The following is a 17518-nucleotide window of genomic DNA, read 5'->3' on the forward strand; positions in this document are numbered from 1 at the left end:
TGGATTTGATCGCAAGGCTGCAGATTTGAGAACCGCAGACGCGGACATTTCCGCATCACTGTGCATGTGCATTATCTACAGAGACAGACTCGTTCCAGCAACAATACCGACGTTAAGAGGCAAAAGGCAAGGTGTGGTCTGGCGAGTTCTTTCCCAAACAGTCCGCGCAGAGTGATAGGCGGTAGATTACGATGCGTCAAGGTACTCGAGAAGGGCAACGTTGTCGCTTGCACCGTGGGTGACGTGCAGATGCCAATACCGAGTACCTAACAGCAACTCACTGCTTGGCTGGTGTTGCTGGGAACTACGTTAGGAGGTTAGAAGCCGGGGATGGTCCAGAGATAGCCTCCAAAAGTTGGCGTAATAATTTTACGCGCAACAAAGCATCAGCGGGACACACATGCTCCCATTGGCCTCGTACTTGCTTATCTGCTTGGTGCTCGGATGGCTGCCGCTCTGCAGACGGTTGCTCGTCTGCCACCTAGCCGCATTCGGTTTGCTATCACGTAACAGGCAGAAGCACACACCATCCAGGCACATGTTCGCAGATGTGTGAAGCGTAAACCTCAAAAGACATGGACAACGCTCTCAACATTGACCTTCCCGCGACTCCCACCGAATTATGTGTCTGCTCTCCCCCCGCATAGGGCCCTAGATCTCCAGCACCCGCACGCACCCCCAGGCTTTGCCCGCCATCACCGCTTGTATCCGTCCCATTGCTTCAGAATTCATTTGCAAACATTCAATGACGGCACGCACCGCCAAACATCTCATACTTCTCGCAGCCATTACGGGCAACCTAGGCCCCTGATCACGTTTTCTCCTGGGAATCCACAGGAATCAGATTACCCAATTCTCTTTGCTTTCCCGCCTACTGGCAGGATATAGCCTGTGGGCCATCTACACCACTCCCACGCGATAAGCCCCAGTGACTATCCGATCTGGACCCTATCTACACAATTGCTGTGTGACCAGTGCACTGTGGCACTTTCCCTCCCTGACCTCCTTTCCGGCATCTATTTCCGACGCCCAGCCAACGGCCCATAGTCTATCAGCAGCATATACCTTGTCTGCTTGCTGTACCTGGGCCTACGCCGACCCTCTTACGACACCCGCCCTTATCTCCAGTGCACTACTTGTGCCATCCGATAGCGATATGACGACTGTACTCGCTATACAGCCTGCTATGCCACGGCCAACACCGGTGCCTATCGCCGCCGCTCGTCCACGCAAGCAACAGAAGCTCTCACCAAGCAAGGATAACTTTGTTGTCGGTAAACCTACCTCAACCAACAGTCCCGTCTCTAACATACGCTCACGGAGGGAACGCCCTTGCGACGCGTGTAGAAGAAGGAAAAGTCGGTGTGTGATACACGAGGGCGCTGCGCTGTGTGTTCTATGCGAGTTCCACAAGCAGGAGTGCACATTCGTACAGAGCCCGTTGCCCAGGAAGAGAAAGGTCGTTGACGGTGACAAGAAGGACTCGCCCAACGTATCGAAGAAGAGGTGTGTTTAAACTTTCCACTACTACACTTGACTCGTCTCCGGTATCAATTGCACCACTGTAAGGATGTCACGTGCACACGCGAAAGCGTACGTCTTGCCGATCCTGCCCTACAGAGTATGAAAAATGAGCTCTAACGCCCCTGATGATCTCTGGAGCACGTCGCACACATTGTCGCACGAGAATCTGCAGCTAACAGTGTCGGCAGGTCCGTTGACGCAGAGCCACCCCCACTAGCGCTCGCAACGCCCACCATCACTGCGACAGCGCCAAGTCCCCCACCGCCTCAGCCATTGTTGGCGGCAAACATCCATCTGCCTCAACTGGGTGAGACCTTGGGCCTGCAGCGCCGCCAGCACAGCAGGTACATTGGGCTGAGTTCTCCTTTCGATCCTACACTCATTGGGTTATCACATTTTGATCTCCGCAACGAGTCCACCTTCGATCTTGGAATTTTACGACGAGTTAACGATCATGAATGTTTCATTATGCTCCCTGACGAAAACACACAAGATCATGCTGAAGAGGCCAATTACCTAAGCCATGTCGAGCAGCTTGTTCATCCACATGGCCCCGCCCTTCTTGACATTTATTTCCAGGTAGTTCACCCGAGCTACCCCATCATCCAAAAGCACCTCTTCATTGAACGATATCGAACCGGCGACAGGAGTTTCTCACCGGCACTGCTTGCCGGGATGTACATTCTCGCTCTCAACTGGTGGTCATTCGATCCAAAGCTTGCGAACTACTCGAAACCCGATGCTGCTCGATTGGAGGCTATTGCGATGAGATCGCTGACATTAGCTATGGATAGGCCTAAGTTATCCACAGTGCAAGCAGGACTGTTGTTACTGCAACGTCCTGAGGCCGATTCGTGGAGTCTAACAACGCAATTGGTAGCAATTGGGCAAGAGCTGGGTCTCCACCTTGATTGCACATCGTGGTCCGTCCCGCATTGGGAACGTGGGCTGAGGAAGCGTATCGCGTGGGCGCTCTACATGCAGGACAAGTGGAGCTCGCTAATTCACGGACGGCCATCGCATATCTTCAACGCAAACTGGGCAGTCAAGCCGATCACAGAAGACGACTTTAACGAGGAAGGAGACGGGTACGAGACGCTGCAGGAAGAGATTGAAGAGGAGAAAGAAGAAAACCATCGGAGTCGGATACTGTTCGCTCAGATGATCAGTCTTACTCAAATTATGGCCGAGGTGATGGACACCTTCTACACACAGACAGCGATCCAAGACTTCGCCAATGCCGGACGGAAATCGACAGAATTGATCTTGGCAAGAGCGAAGCCAGTCCAGATCAAGCTGCGCCAGTGGCATGAGAGGCTGCCTGCAGAGGTTAAGATGCATACACCAAGCAAAAGCAAGCTCATTTCCACCGGGTACCTGCATCTGGCATACTTTGCAACAGAGATTAGTCTTCACCGCCGCATCGTGCAATCCCTCGATACTAAAGAGCCGGACAACTATGGGCTTTTCATGTGCCGCAACGCAGCGAAGACCCGTCTTATCTCCGCTATGGACTTCGTCAACCGCTTGAAGCCCGAACACCTCCAAGCTTTCTGGTTCTTTGCTTCCAAGGTGAACTTCACCCTTATCGGTACCTTCGGATCGCTCCTCTGGGCCACCGCACCAGCGCGCGAAGAAGCCGAGTTCTACAAGCTCAGGCTGCGCGAGTATCGCTGGACACTTTCTGTCTCTTCCAAGCGCGCCGACTTCCTCGATTACGCAGTCTCAATGCTCGATGCAAGCCGTGCTATGCTCAACAATTTGGCCGAGAAGCCGAGCCTGGCAGAGCAGATCAGCAAGGCTGGTGTCCCCCCTCCAGCACCACCGATGATGTACCCGGTCATGAGGCAGCTGCAGTACGATGAAGGCGAGGACATTAATATGGGCGACGATGGCGATAGCTTCCAGGGTTTTGATGATGAGTCACCGTATGGGAGTCGACCGGGCAGTGGGGTGCAATCGCCACGGTCCCAGTAAATATTGCCCTTATCGGTGCTGCATGGCGTATTATCGAGCGTTTCAGCGAAGGGAATTCATACAGTGCTCAAGCACGGCTCAACATTGGTTTGCAAGACTCTTCTACGGCGTTATATATGGGAAAGCGGGCATAGGGTCGCGTAATGATCGCGCGATATGGCGCCACGACCACGACTTAACCACGATTTTGATACGCTCTGCGCGCACTTTAATGGCGCTTTATGATACAATGCAATTTGTAGCGATGATATCCTAGACCAGTGTAGGGAATAGATACAAGGCGTGCAGATGGCACGTTATTTCTACAACTTCGCGAACTCATCTATTCGTGCATGTCGGGCATGTGAAGCCTACAGACGGTCGTTCCCTTGGTGTACAAAACCATGCACCACTCCTTCTACTGTATCTCACGCATCCAAATCCCTACAAATCGGAAACCGCAATGCTACACAGCGATGCGCACATGCTCTGCTACTCTTTGAACTGCGACACCGCTCGTATGCCCGTTGGCTCTAATTTCTGTCTCAGAAGAAAGTACAACAGCTCTTCCGAAATGGTACGGTCTCTTTCAATCTTCAAAAATCTAGACCTTGCGTGAAGCACCAAAACAATACTTACAACAGGCCATGTTCTCTGCGTGTCTACACTGCATGAAGGTCTGAGCTTGTTCAGATACCTTGCTGACGGTATGTGACTGTCTCTCTTGAATTTTTATATCTACTGCTGGATGCTCGCTCTAATTTTCTTGTAACAGCATCCTTCTGGTCTTCTTTGCTTCTTATTTAATAACACGTTTGCGCTCCCTCACCCATGCACGACATTGCACTCTAGAGTCCGCCAGATACTGCCTAGGGTATTGAAGCAGAGACACCGTGTGCTTCTCAAGATAAGTAGAGAAGGAGCTAAGTGCGATACAGAGCCTTTCAAGAACGGGGCAAGAACAAGTACTCAAACGATTCTTGCCGGGGTACCACCCGTATCGAGATCGATGTACCTCCCCGGCATGAAACCCGCCCCGATTCGTCGATACGTTTGCTCGCCGTCAGCATTCCTCTTCCGCGTCGGTTCCACGAGCAGTACATAAAATCGTCTCAGTCTATTGCCTGATCTTCTCTCGTTGGATCTGGCGACAATGACGCAGTACGAAAGGTGGCCATCAGAACCAGATGCTCTTACTCTGTCGAATACAAGTTTGGCTTCATTTCGCTCACCCTCAGCTATCACATACTTCCTCACGGTGGCTGTGATGGTAACAATGCCACTATCCGGTATTGAGCTTGTATGTCGAATATTTCCCTGAGTCCAAGGAGGTATGATGTCTTGAGTTTCCCAAGTGGCCGTTTGGAAAGGAGGGTCCGCATACTGGATGCCGCCTATGTATGCCATCCAGGACCATGATGGTACGTGGATGTTTCTCCTCTCGTCAAATTCAATGGGTACCATCTCGGGGGTATCACCATCTGCTTCGCCTCGTCGCCATAACAGGCTACGATGAAATAGCCCACCATTGGGGTCGTTGCCATCGTCGAAGACCCCGTAGCCTCCCACGGTACTATAAGCGTTCAAGAGCCGCTTTTCGAGACCTGCTATTCCAAAGGGGCGATCTTCAGGTCTTGAGAACCCAAGGCGTGAGTACTGCTTGTACAGCTCCTGGAAGTATGCTATTTTCAATGCCTTAGATGGGGTACGCATGGCTTTGTCAGGGAATCTGGGATCACCCAGGAAGTCTGCCATGTTGCTTCCCAGTGAGTCAGTAGGGAGCAGATGGTTTTTTTTTTTGGAAACAACTTACTTGTGCATACTGGTGAGGGTTTCACAACGCACACCTTGACCACACTCAAAGTACGTTTGGTTCTCTGTAAAGTATATGGTCCGTCTTGCAAGGGCGCGCTCCTGCAAAACCCAGCCACGTTTGTTCAGAGAACCTTCGATCACGTCCTTGCTGAAATGATCAATAGTCTTGCAGACATAGAAAGGCTTCTCGGCGTCCCTTTGAAATGTGACGTACTCGCGCTGAGGTCGAGGGCCTAGAAACCCATCTTTTTGACTGTTGGCTCGACTTGCGGCAAGGACACAATACGCTCCACTGTATACATCTTCCATCTTCTTCGACTCTTCGTTGAAATCGCCATCGTCACCCTGGAGGATACAAAGTGAGTCGATCCAAAGGTATTGCACACCCAGCCTACGAGTACAGATGACTGCGTCTTCGAATGTTGCCGGGAGTTGGTCCTTTGGTATAGCCTGTTTGAACCGCCTGATATCGTGCCCCGCCTTACTAGGATCTTCGCGAAGCGTGCAGAAAGGCTTATATTTGCTGACATCGCCCCAAGGATGTGATAGTGCGATGTAGACGTCACTCGAAACTTTGTCGACAGCAGTCTCGACAAGTCGGAGCGAGGGTTTACTCTGAGACCCTACATCTATGAGCCGAGTGGGGAGATTGATCTTTGTAGTCACTTGGCACTCCTTGTGATTGACGTGCTCATTACAATCTTTCAACCAGAGGTTCAAAATGGCGAAGAACATGTCGCTACCAGGAGGTGGTAGCCGTGGTAGTCCCAGCTGAATAGGGATCGGTGGTCTGGCATCTATTGTGTATGAAGTCAATAACGAAGATCTACGCTAACTGCTTGGATGCGCTTGCTACTCACCTAGACTCCGATATACCGAGAGCACAGGGAATGAATCGCCCAGAAGTACGAGATTCGACTGTTTTCTTTCAATCTGCATTCGTCCACTTACTACATTGGGGTTTTTTCCGCAAGTCTGAGCCAAAAGTCTGCAAAAGTCGCAATGCTTAGAGCGTTTCTGTAGGGCAACCATGGTATCACCCATACTGAAACCTCCTGCCCAGAAGTTGAGTCCTCGACAACGGTTGCAGAAGGTTCCACGTCCATGTTCTGATGCCATTGACTGGATACGTACGGATAGTTTATTGGCGAAGTCGTTGTCGACGTTGAATTCCCAGTTCTTGAGTGGTGGTAATGTGTAATCTGCTGATTTATACGTGCGATTGCTGAGCACTCCAATCTCAGGATGTCCTAGGAAATTGTTGTTTACTGGAGCCATCTCATGGGCTGCGTATGGGGTCAATGAGTTGCCAGATGTGGCGACAGGGGTGTGTACGCTTTTTCGTGGGTTCCCGGTGAATAAATAGTTGGGCTCGATTTTGAACCTGGCAATAATCTTGTCAAGCGAATCCCGGAACTCAGCGGCAGTGCAACGATATCTGGTCATCATCTCATCACCTTCAGGTGGTACGAATACTCGCCCATTTTCCATTGTGCTCTCTCTAGTAGGCTTGAGAGGCACCACCAGAAGACTTTCTTCTACTGTCTTCAGAAGATCGCTGAACGCAGAGTCTTTAGAGCATTCCGGGTCTTTGGTTCGAAGGTGATCTATCCATCGACGTACCTCTGGGTGCAAAATGGCGCGTTGTTCTTTACTGGTATTTATGATCGTGTAGTATCGACATACTTCTTTTGTGCCGCCCTTGACTTGCCTATAGAATTCTTCAAGCTTGTCGTTACCATAGAGAACCCAGATGATCATCTCTAAAGTAATGCAGCCCATGGACCAGATATCATAGAGTCGGCTGCGAGATCCTTTGTGTCCCGGTGCTGCTTCAGGAGGCTCGTAATGTATAGTTCCGTACCTTGTGCTTGTCAGCTTTCGAGACTGGGTTTTGTTGATGTGACGTTTGGCAAGACCCATATCCGCAATCTTCAGCATCCCAAGACCTGGACTAGGGTTTTTGAAGCATAAGATGTTCTCGGGCTTGAGATCACCATGCCGAATGTTGTCATCGTTGGACACCTCTACGGGGCGGGAAACCTCGTCATGCTCATTTTGTACTTGCACATCAGGTGCGTCTGGGAACTTGTTTTCAACTTCCATTTCGTCTCCATGGCTATCTCGTCTCGGTTTTTACAATCGTGAAGACAATCCAGAGCGTCGGCAAGTCCGCGAAGTTGAGTAATAGCTTCTTGTATCGTAAACGCGTCAGGATCCCGTTTCGGTACGCCATCCCAGTGGTCTCGCAGACTGTCACCATCTGCCCACGGAAACATGAAGTAACGGCTATCTCCTCTTCGTATGGCTGCGATACACTTGACGATGTGATCGTGACCAATATCGTTAATGCTCTTCAGTGCTCTCGCTTCGTTGTCCCATGTGACGTCACAATCATATTGCGTCTTTCTGTCGCCTCGAATGATCTGAATCTCTTTGATGGCTACCTTTGAAAATTTCAGATCACGCCATAAAAATGACAATGAGGCACGCGGGGTTGCTTACTGCTTGCATAGAATCGTGCTTTTGGTGCTTTGCATGAACCGTAACTTTGTACACGGTACTGAAAGCTCCGTACCTAGGTGGTACATTCTCTTTCGTGAATGGGAAAATGCAGTTTTTTTGACAGTCGTAGTGGTACTCGTATTTTGAGAAGACGGGTGCAAGGAATTTCCATTGTTTGTCGTAGAAGTCTCGCAACTTATGTCTCGGCCAGATGCTCGCGTTCCAGGACTCGGGCATCGAATTCGGAGCAAGTATGGGCAGACTTTGGTCATTGAAATTAGTGTCTCGACACTTCTGCATTGACATAAGCAGATGAAGAGGGCCGAGGTCGCAGTGTACCATCGTAGCAAAGGTTCTCGGTGCATTGTTTTGGATCCATCTTCCGAGCTCCTGGCGAAAGTCATCCGTGTACGTCTCGCGGTTTCTCCTACGCGAATCTTCCGTTTTCAAACAGTGCAGGCCTTCTGTGAATTTATCCAGCTCGCACTTGACATTCTCCGCAGTGATGAGGTTATCCAGACAGCCTTCGGGGAGATAGTCCCGATCAGACCCATCGAAGTTACTGGTGCAGAATAACGACGCGATGTCGTCTCCTAGTTGACCCGAGGTCTTGAGATCATCTTCTTTCTGCGATGTTTCTGCCTGGGATGACATTGTGGGGGAGTTCAAGGCAGCTTAAAAACAGGGAAAGTATCGGTCGAGAGGTCACCAATGGATCACTTGTATACCTTGTATACAGCGACGGACGGATGCAAGCTTCAGGCATCCTCTTAAGGTCCGGGTTTCGCAGAGCCTCATCGCTACTGGGTTTATGTTCAAAGGGTGTTGACAAATCACACGAGAACACGTTCACAAGAGACCCAAACCGCTGAATATCAAGCTGAACGCGGATATGCACTCCATATTGCAGGATCGCATGTGGCTGTGATGAGATCCGCAATCACAATATCATTGGATCCCACCAGTCGTTGAGGCGGATATAAATCATGCCGCTAAGCGCCCTAGGGTTGCTTTTGTCTGCCGCCTGTTGTCGCCCCCACAGGTTGCTCAGCTCGGCTAGAGTGCTCATTGCTGCTTAGCCTAGCAGTGTCCGTATGATTCGCTGGGGATTGCAAGTGTAAAGCTTTCAGATCTCCAGCTAAGTAAAGGAAATGGCCAATTCTCGAAGCTGAATTCGCTCTGACAAGGCTACCGTCCGGTCGCGCAATGACAGACCAAAAGCCATGCCCCCTTCTCGCAGAGCAGAAGAAACCAAACAGAAGCACAATTCCCTCTCGGAAAGTTTGGGATCTATTTAGCGAAGGAAAAGTAACTATGTGAAAGTACTCATGACTCCCACGGATTAGTCGTGGCTGCATATGAAATATCCTCTCGGCATCTTTTAAACATATCTTTCAGTCGTCTTGAGATCTCGTTGCAGGGCTTACGCTCAAGTGAATCGACCACAAGCATATCGTACTTGATAGTATTCAAAAGTTCGTGGAAGAACTCGGTACAGTTGGGGTGCTTGTGTAGCTCGTCAATGAACTTGCATCAACTGTCAGTAAGGGAGATACATCAATTACAATTCAAGATGAACTCACTTGTACCACTTTGTCCTTGACCTTCACGTCCTGATTATCCGTCACTGGTTCAATGACTTGGAAGAACGTGTCCGTCTCCATCCCGTTCTGGAAGTAATCTGGTGATATTCTTTCCTTTCCAAATTTGGTGAGAAGCCGAGCACCACCGAGCATCCAGGCCACGCACTCTAGGAACACGCAGCCTATGCACCACATGTCATACTCTTGCCGAATGGTAGCGTTTGGTTGGTCACATTCAGGAGGCCTGTAGGTCACCGTGTGCGCGACACTGCGGTGTTTCGTCCTGCTCAGGATGGAGTTCATTTCAGCTTGCCCGAAGTCAGCAATCTTGAGGGTCCCACTCAGCAGTCCATCTTTTTTATGACCGGAGTCAAACCATAGCATATTGCCTGGATGTATATCACCATGGCGACCGAAGAGTTTTGGTAAACCATCGTCAATTCGATTGGCGTCAGAGGGCGAACGTTTACGGTTAACAGTGATATCGCGGCTTCGATGAGATGTGTCTCTGTGGGCTGAAGGTTGCTCCTCAGTTTCGTTCTTCTCTCGTATTGGAATAAGCACTTGGTTGGAGACCGAGTCAAATTGAACACGTTTCGATGGATGATCCTCAATAGGGGAGGCTACGCGAACTAATCAGTCTCCATGCAAACCTTCTAGACATACACAGACGCAAATGCACAGAACAATATCGAACACAGTGTTTGGGTGTGAAAGCTCGAAAAAACCTGTTTACAAACCAACATCAAGGAGAAGGACTTCATGATTGCCGAAATGAATTGATGTGAAAAAAACATACCAGGAGGGGAAAAACTTTGTGCAGCAGGAGCTACTCCTTGCTGTATCGTGAATGTCAATTGTTTGTGTAGTCGGCACAAGCCTTCTGAAATTCCTGCACACTGCTCGGCCATCCACATTACATTGCCATATTCGAAGGCTGGTTGACGTTTGAGTTTGTTCCAGAAGGTGAGTAGGTTGCTTTCAGCACGGTGAAAGACCAGATGATATCTCCCCAAATGCTCGTAAGTCGCGAGCAGTGAAACGATATGTTTGTGACGATTTTTGCCAGTGAATTTCTTAAGAATGTTGGCTTCCTTTTCGTAAGATTTCCGATCTGTAGGGTGGAGTTGTTGTTTGATCGCGAAGCCACGGTCGCAGGCTTTGCTAGTCACATCCGGGAAATTGTGGTGGTCTTTGTGAATATGAACCATGAACACCCGACCATAGCATCCTGTTATATCGTTGTCATCTTCTCCCTTGCCTTCAAGTGCAACGAATGGTAGGATATGTCGCTCATGAAGGGCGTAATGTTTGACGTCACCACCACTGCTGTATGAGAAGAAAGTGGCAAGCATCTGCCACTGATTATCGTGGAACAGGCGAAGTTTTGTGGGCGACCATCCTTTGAAACATTTCAGAGGGTTCTTGGAGCTCTTGCGATGGAATCCCTTGATACTCAGAGCCTTGATCGGAATCAAAGGCAAGTCCAGGTCACTCACGTCGTCTTCAATGAATTGCCCGATGCTCGAGGATGCCTCGGCAATGACTAAAAGAGCGAAGATTTTACGAAACGACTTGATCTTAGGTTTCCCTTTTCGCTGGACCGTTGTCTCAGCGCAAATTTCGATGGCATAACTCTCTATCTGATCTGTTGTGAGATTGCTGCCTGGTACATTCGCAAGTTCTATGCACACAGCCTCTGGTGTGATGAGTCGAGTTAACTCTCTTTTGGGCAAAAAGCTTTGTTCAGATTCCGTTCGTTGGTAAGCATCCAGGATGTTCCCCTGCAGCTCGTAGGGCGAGGGGTTTAGTTCCACATCTGCAAACGACTGTGTCGAGCTAAAGGATGACTCCGATGACTGTGTCTGGGTTCGTCTGTGCTGAAGTTCCTCTTGGTCGCCATTGTCCGTGATCACGCTCCTGGAAGGTGTCGTGGTCAGTGGAACATTAAGTAAAGATGTTTTGCTGAACAGTGATGCAATGGAGTGCTCCCCGTGCCCAAGCTCCACGCTGGGACTTCTCACGGCATTCAAAGGACTGTTCTGCGATCGCGGATTAGAAAATTGGCAGCGAACCATGAGAACTCTATCTCCACTTACTTGGCAGGATTGACCATCGGATGGGTGCCACTCGTCTTCGGAAATATCAAAAGGGCCGCCCACAGCCTGCGCAGATCTAGCTAACTGTGTCTCCCACTGAGATCCGATCGATTCGTATTGCCACGCCTCGAGCACATGCCTGGTCGCTTTGGAACCGGCCTTGGTCACAGAGCTGGAAGAATTGATTGGGTTGCTATCACTCTCATATGTATACTCTAGCCTTGAGGGCGAGCGAATGAGGGGCCCGAACTCGGATTGAAATGTGGGTGAAGCTGGCTGGACTTCGGTGTGCGGTAAACATGCGTACCGTCCTCACTCGCATAGCGTAGCTCGGACTATAGGGTTGCAATTGTCAGTGTTTAACACGTCTGCCCCGACTTGCTGCCAGCAGGCGTTATCAAACCACTTGAAGTACTGATTCGAAGACTGCTGGGCCCCAGCTAGGCTGAAAATGGCTAGCCCCAATGCTGACTCAGACACGAGCTGCGATCCATCGCGATTCACACAAGGTCCGCTTACTGCCCTTGCAGCCATCTGCAAACACCGTCTACCCGCGCACATGCCCCTCCATCAGCCACTACAGGCAGCTAAATCGATAGGGACCCCCCAGATTGTCACAGCCCTGAAGGACCACCAACCTTGATACACAGTTGCAAGCAACCAGTGCTTAAGACTTTTAATACTATCTAAACAAAGCTTGTGTTAACTTCTGTCTTGTTAAGAACGCCCCTAGGCCCTCCGTTACCACCGCCAGTAAATTGCACTAGCAAATAGTAATATTAACACTACAAACGCTCTTGCATAATCCTACTGTAGGTGTGCTGTCGCTGCGTCTATAGCGCGTGGCTTTAGATTAAGTTAATTACTAAAGCTTGCTTGCGCAGAGCTAAGGACTTCCCACAAATGTTAAGCTTTGCTATAAGCCCTAACCACGCTTATAACTGTTGCTAACAACTAGCTGCTATTAGCAGAATAGCGTCTAATACTTACAATAGCAGGAGAGCGCTTGCTATTACGACAGGGATGAAACCCGGCTTTAACCGTACAACACAGCGCTCTATGTTCTAACTACACTGCAATGTAGCGGCAGGCCCAAGCCCAGCTTGAAACCCAAAGACCAAACGTAAGCGCCTGGTGTCGATGCCCCCCGCATCATCTTCAGCTGTACAAGCGAAGGCGCTATACACGAACTATGGGTTCACTATCAAACAGAAGATGAGGACAGAAATCCTTTGCAGCACATGACATGCTTAGGAGCATGGCGGACTACACATAATCGGCATGCTCGCGAGTTTGTATCAGCATTAGCAGTCATATTTTCATGGGGAGTGAATGTGTATTTCCCGCAGATTACAAGACTACTAGACAGAGCTCTCAACGCAGTAATTCTTACTAGCTGAGTCTAACATTCTACAAGCAACGCATTTGTTCCAGGCTACTCGAAAGGGACACAGAGTGTATGCGCTAGACGAACTGACTTCTCCTATCGCAGCCCAGTACCTGCTACGCTTACACCTCTGACGGTTAGTCCTCAACAGACTTGGCGCTCTTCATTGTCATCATCGGTCTTGTCATATAGCTAGGTTCCGATCTTTCATCTCAGTTGTTATGTTAACGTTATTGGAAATCAATGAAACATTTGCGGCGCCACGTGGTTGAAAAAGCGCACGTGAGCCCTCTTGACGCTAATGGTGGGGCAATAATCGCTGAGGGGCAGGTGTGGATGATGTTGGGCGCCAACACGCTCGTCATGTCATCCCTATTGCTTTCGACCTTTTTCGTTCCGTACAGCCTGAGAGGCAGCCAGTCTCAACGCCGCAGAGTACAACACTACTTCCTGCTGGATATATCCTACGTAGTAAGACGACGATGCCTGCAATCTCCTTCTGATGTCTGACTGAGTCTCTTTGGTAGATTACCTGCAGCCTTCCCTCGATCATCGGCAACCGGTCTTGCTTCAAATCTCAGCGCAGATTTCACGGCTCAAAAGGCTTGAAAATCTTCCTCCATTTGGAGATCCTGAGTTTGCGGAAGGAGCACTCGTAACCACACGTTTGAAGTCTCGCGCCCATCGGTGAACGAACAGCAATGAGCGCACGCGAAATATCTGCGGAAACAATGAACAGCGATATGCAGCTCAAAGCCAAGATTGCACAGGAGGTATAAACGCGGCCTGAATCAGGTTTTATATAGTTCGAAGCTAAGCCACAGATATAGTTTGATATAGCGCTCGGAGAGCTTTCTTTCGACGACAAGTGGACGTACTATTATACGGACGAGATCCCAGAACACTCAAAAGACCGAATTATTCTCTTCAGAGCATCGCAATCCTCCCCTCGAATCGGATGCATAAGAGTCAGACACAAAGAGGACATAAAAAGAATTGTCTGGGATATTGTTGGAAAAGATGGCATATACATAGGTCTGGTGCCAGCCAACTGCCCAACCGAAGCCATGCTGGTCGAGAGCAAATTTATGATATTGAACTAGTCGGATAAATCTTTGGTAAATTGAACTGGCGGCCAAATCTGATTGCATTCAGACGCGGGATTGAATGAACAATTGAGGCCACGCGGTCCTCCGCCGGAACCGTCAAGATACTTGTTTGAGGTTCCTCAGCTTGCCATTCGTGCGAATGACTCCAAATCTGTTCAAATGTCTCGGGGGACAGCAAAAACGCCGTCTCTATCGATCCCGGTCCCGAACCTGTAGTATGTTGGTGCCAACATCAGAGATAGAAGCACAGCTGTAGTGCTGTGATCACCTTACCTGTCAAAGATCTTGCGGCTTCGCTTTGAGTATTGTGTATTGTTCTGGTGGTGGTATGGTCCGGTGTTTGAGAATCAACATTGCATTCTATCATTGTCGTGAGTGGAAACGAGCAAACAAATGCTTCAGTTCACTCTATTTACCTTTGTCTTGACATTCACGAGAGTCCCCAGTAATCGGGAGCGGACTTGCTTCGAATTCTGCCACAAATAAGCCATGATGATGTTACAAGTGAGTATTACAGACTTTTCTTATGTTGAGCTGTGCCCACATTCTCTGTAGAGCGTTTTCTTTTTACGCCCCGTTCATACGACTTTTCTAAGACTTATGGGTCAGCTTCATGAGTAAGATCTTGCAAGATTGAACCGATGGGGTACCGATATCTTGAGGCAGCAGATCCTGTGCGAGCGAGTCCAGCGCAGGCACGGCCAAAGCGTCTCGGGTGAGCTTGAGAATCTGTAGTAGATCCGTCCTCTCTCGAGCATTCAAGCTTATAACCCTTTGTTTGCCCAGGCTCGCTGCACACAACAGTACCAATGTGCGGTTACCGGTACGGTGGACATCGCGAAGAAAAGCCTGGTAAAGCGCTCCATCACGCGTTGACTGTTCGATCGTCAGAGCATCGGACGCCGCGTGGACGAGATCCGTCTCTTTCTTATTCAACCTTTGCAGGATGTTCCAGTCCTTGATGCGCCTCTGCAACTTGTTGATGCAGTCCGAGACGGCCTTTGATGGCTCTGGTCTTGTAGACAGTCGACGAGCTTGTAATTCGGTTTCTAGTGAACAAACAAATTCCCTACTGACTGCTAAGAGTGTCTCCAACTCAGAATCGTCGACGTCTTTATAGCCTTCTTGCCATGCAAAGTTAATCCCCTTTACAACGCTCGAAGTAGCACGAGGGCCCTCCATGTCCCTGAATTAGATGTCGTAGTACACAACGAGTCGTGAGCGTTAGGGAGGTGAAGGGGGACGTTAGGTCGCGGATGAGGGGCAAACAACGGCTGCTTTGGGGGGATGTCAGGATTGATTAAGGGGTGGTCAGGGATCGTTTCAGCCCGGGCGCCTAAATCCCGAGTGATTGCTATGCGCGTGATAACACCTGCACCCGCGATTCAGTCACGACGCTAATGCATGAGCCTGGTAAAAACATAATGGCTATGTACATAGTACGTATTCGTTTGTCACATGCGTTTTCGGCTTGGCGTTCGCTTTGTCAGCGAAGCACGAAGCTAACTTGATCCATATTAAGAATCAAGTTCAGCACCTCTGCGTACGTTTCGACACTGCAATCTCCATAATGCAGGATTCGACAACGGGTTTGTTGCGCAATTCTGACTGTTCTTGAGTCGCCACTAACCCAATCTTTCAAGGACAAGATGTTGAGGCGATCATTGCGGCGCTTGAGGCGAACGTCAATGTCATGCAACATACGGGCAAGTTCTCCTTCCTCTGCTCTCTGAAATCGACTCATTCTTTTCAGAGTATCGGGAACTATTAGAGAGGCTCTTACATCACACTCGGACTACAGATGATAGCTACCTTTACCCATTGTTCACCAAACGCGGGGTGCAGGTCCTCAGCAGCCATGCTCTCGACGATCGTACACCCAACTATCGCATTGCCTTGCGTTGTCTGAACAATGTCCTTGCTCGTTCAATACCGACTAGACAAATATTTGTTGACGAAGACTACCCAGAAAGAGTGGTGAATCTAATGAAGGTACAGTTCTAGTGTTGATCAAATCCAGGCCGTACCATCTTATGACATTATAACAGATTGGCACTCCTGATGATGAGTTGGCCACGGCCAGTTTGCTCCTTCACAGCTCAGTCCATACCACCTTAGATCTCACAACGAGCTTTGAACACTATGACCTCGCCGATACCATCAACAAGGTATGAAAACTCGTCTTTCTGTGTTTGCAACACTAAGATCTGGCAAGAATATCTTGCGCCATGCGCAGCTGTCAACCATAACAACAGACGAACCTGCATCGGCTCTTGCTAGCCTCAGATTACTGTCCACATTGGCTATACAATATGAAGCGCAGGCGCACCGATTTCTCCCGACCCTGCACCCGATCCTAGACATGCTAAGCACAGCTGCTATACTATCACCGCCTCTACAGCCCCCCGTCTCACTATTGGTGTCTTGTCTCGCTTCTATTCCCATTGAGCAGGCCCGCTCGTTCTCTGATTCTGGGGTAGACAGATTGATGCACATCTTGCTGTTGGCACTTGACTCGGCACCCCCTCCTAGGGAGAAAGAACTTTTGCCATTGTTTATGGCTCTTCTTCGTATTGCGCAATCTGGACTCTCCCGGACGCGGGAAAGACTATCTGAACATCTCTTGCCCACTAGCAATGACCGAGACGAGCCTCTAGGGAAAGGCGTGTCCTTGCCCCACCGGGTGCTGAAGCTTTCTGGTTCTTCTGTAGAAGCAGAGTTGCGTGAGCTAATTCTCCTGGTGTTCTTCGCACTGTCCGACAGAGACCCAGCCCGATTTGTACGGCAAGTAGGCTACGGCAACGCAGCAGGCTTCATGGCCGCCAAGGGCATACATTTCCCGCAGGACGAGTTGGAGAGGTCCCAAGAGTCGGAAAGCGGTCACGACTTCAATCCTGTCACTGGTCAAAATTGGCATTCAGAATCTGATCAACTGCTCACTCCAATGTCAGCGGAAGAGAGAGAGCGCGAAGCTGAGAGGTTGTTTGTTCTATTCGAACGGTTAGTGTTGTCTAAGATTTCTCTCGCTTTCTAACATTGATTAGATTGAGATCGACTGGCGTAGTCGACGTCGAAAACCCGGTGGCTCAAATGCAGCGTACTGGTCAGCTCGAGGAGCTTCCTGATGATACATCCGAATGAAGCCCTCTTAGTCTTTGTAAAGCAAGATGGTGACGTTTGCGAAGTTAGCCAAATAAAAGTGTTACAAGAGAATGATTTCTATGATGTAGCAGCTGGAGTTGGGAAGCTTAAAATGCAACATAATCAAGCTGTCAAATGTGCCTGCGGCTTGCTTAGGGGTAACTGAGCATGTTCAGTAGTTCAACGGCGTGTGCCATAGCGATTGATCAATCGCATTAAGTGAAGGTGAAGGTTTACACTAAGGAAGTAGCTGCACAAATACCCAGCTGCTACAATTGGGAAAGGATGAAAACATTGCGCACAGTCCACTCAATAGCCGAACACACTTGATAATGCCGCCAGGCGACAAGACTCTAGAATGACCTCTTTCCGTCACCAACTTTCGCAGGCTTAACCAAG

At 49.5% G+C, this 17518-nt stretch overlaps 6 protein-coding genes across 8 annotated transcripts; 3 read left to right on the forward strand and 3 right to left on the reverse strand.

Moving 5' to 3' along the window:
- Nucleotides 1-1186: 1186 nt before the first annotated feature.
- Nucleotides 1187-3501, forward strand: EKO05_0001946 (Fungal specific transcription factor; the record flags this gene model as incomplete). The annotated part of the gene is made up of 2 exons (XM_038942348.2): nucleotides 1187-1506; nucleotides 1713-3501. The coding sequence occupies 2 exons, from the start codon at nucleotides 1187-1189 to the stop codon at nucleotides 3499-3501; spliced, it is 2109 nt and encodes a 702-aa protein (XP_038795412.2).
- Nucleotides 3502-4449: 948 nt separating this feature from the next.
- Nucleotides 4450-8454, reverse strand: EKO05_0001947 (uncharacterized protein; the record flags this gene model as incomplete). Of its 2 annotated transcripts, none has more annotated exons than XM_059635803.1 (2): nucleotides 4450-7742; nucleotides 7801-8454. In XM_059635803.1, the coding sequence occupies 2 exons, from the start codon at nucleotides 8452-8454 to the stop codon at nucleotides 7323-7325; spliced, it is 1074 nt and encodes a 357-aa protein (XP_059491786.1). The 2 variants fall into 2 exon arrangements, with proteins under 2 accessions (XP_059491786.1, XP_059491785.1); XM_059635802.1 differs by having other exon boundaries at nucleotides 4450-5239; nucleotides 5294-8454.
- Nucleotides 8455-9126: 672 nt separating this feature from the next.
- On the reverse strand, nucleotides 9127-11461 carry EKO05_0001948 (uncharacterized protein; the record flags this gene model as incomplete). Its single annotated transcript, XM_038942294.2, has 3 exons — nucleotides 9127-9327; nucleotides 9384-10006; nucleotides 10183-11461. The coding sequence occupies 3 exons, from the start codon at nucleotides 11459-11461 to the stop codon at nucleotides 9127-9129; spliced, it is 2103 nt and encodes a 700-aa protein (XP_038795414.2).
- Nucleotides 11462-13600: 2139 nt separating this feature from the next.
- Nucleotides 13601-13972, forward strand: EKO05_0001949 (uncharacterized protein; the record flags this gene model as incomplete). Its single annotated transcript, XM_059635804.1, has 2 exons — nucleotides 13601-13642; nucleotides 13700-13972. The coding sequence occupies 2 exons, from the start codon at nucleotides 13601-13603 to the stop codon at nucleotides 13970-13972; spliced, it is 315 nt and encodes a 104-aa protein (XP_059491787.1).
- A 238-nt stretch (nucleotides 13973-14210) lies between these two features.
- EKO05_0001950 (uncharacterized protein) lies at nucleotides 14211-15160 on the reverse strand (the record flags this gene model as incomplete). 2 transcript variants are annotated; one of them, XM_059635805.1, is made up of 4 exons in its annotated part: nucleotides 14211-14338; nucleotides 14395-14451; nucleotides 14498-14569; nucleotides 14629-15160. In XM_059635805.1, the coding sequence occupies 4 exons, from the start codon at nucleotides 15158-15160 to the stop codon at nucleotides 14211-14213; spliced, it is 789 nt and encodes a 262-aa protein (XP_059491788.1). The 2 variants fall into 2 exon arrangements, with proteins under 2 accessions (XP_059491788.1, XP_059491789.1); XM_059635806.1 differs by having other exon boundaries at nucleotides 14211-15160.
- A 388-nt stretch (nucleotides 15161-15548) lies between these two features.
- Nucleotides 15549-17119, forward strand: EKO05_0001951 (uncharacterized protein; the record flags this gene model as incomplete). Its single annotated transcript, XM_059635807.1, has 6 exons — nucleotides 15549-15567; nucleotides 15622-15684; nucleotides 15732-15970; nucleotides 16027-16146; nucleotides 16194-16978; nucleotides 17023-17119. The coding sequence occupies 6 exons, from the start codon at nucleotides 15549-15551 to the stop codon at nucleotides 17117-17119; spliced, it is 1323 nt and encodes a 440-aa protein (XP_059491790.1).
- Nucleotides 17120-17518: the final 399 nt, after the last annotated feature.

This window comes from Ascochyta rabiei, chromosome 3, assembly GCF_004011695.2.
Source record: "Ascochyta rabiei chromosome 3, complete sequence".
Classification (NCBI taxonomy): domain Eukaryota; kingdom Fungi; phylum Ascomycota; class Dothideomycetes; order Pleosporales; family Didymellaceae; genus Ascochyta; species Ascochyta rabiei.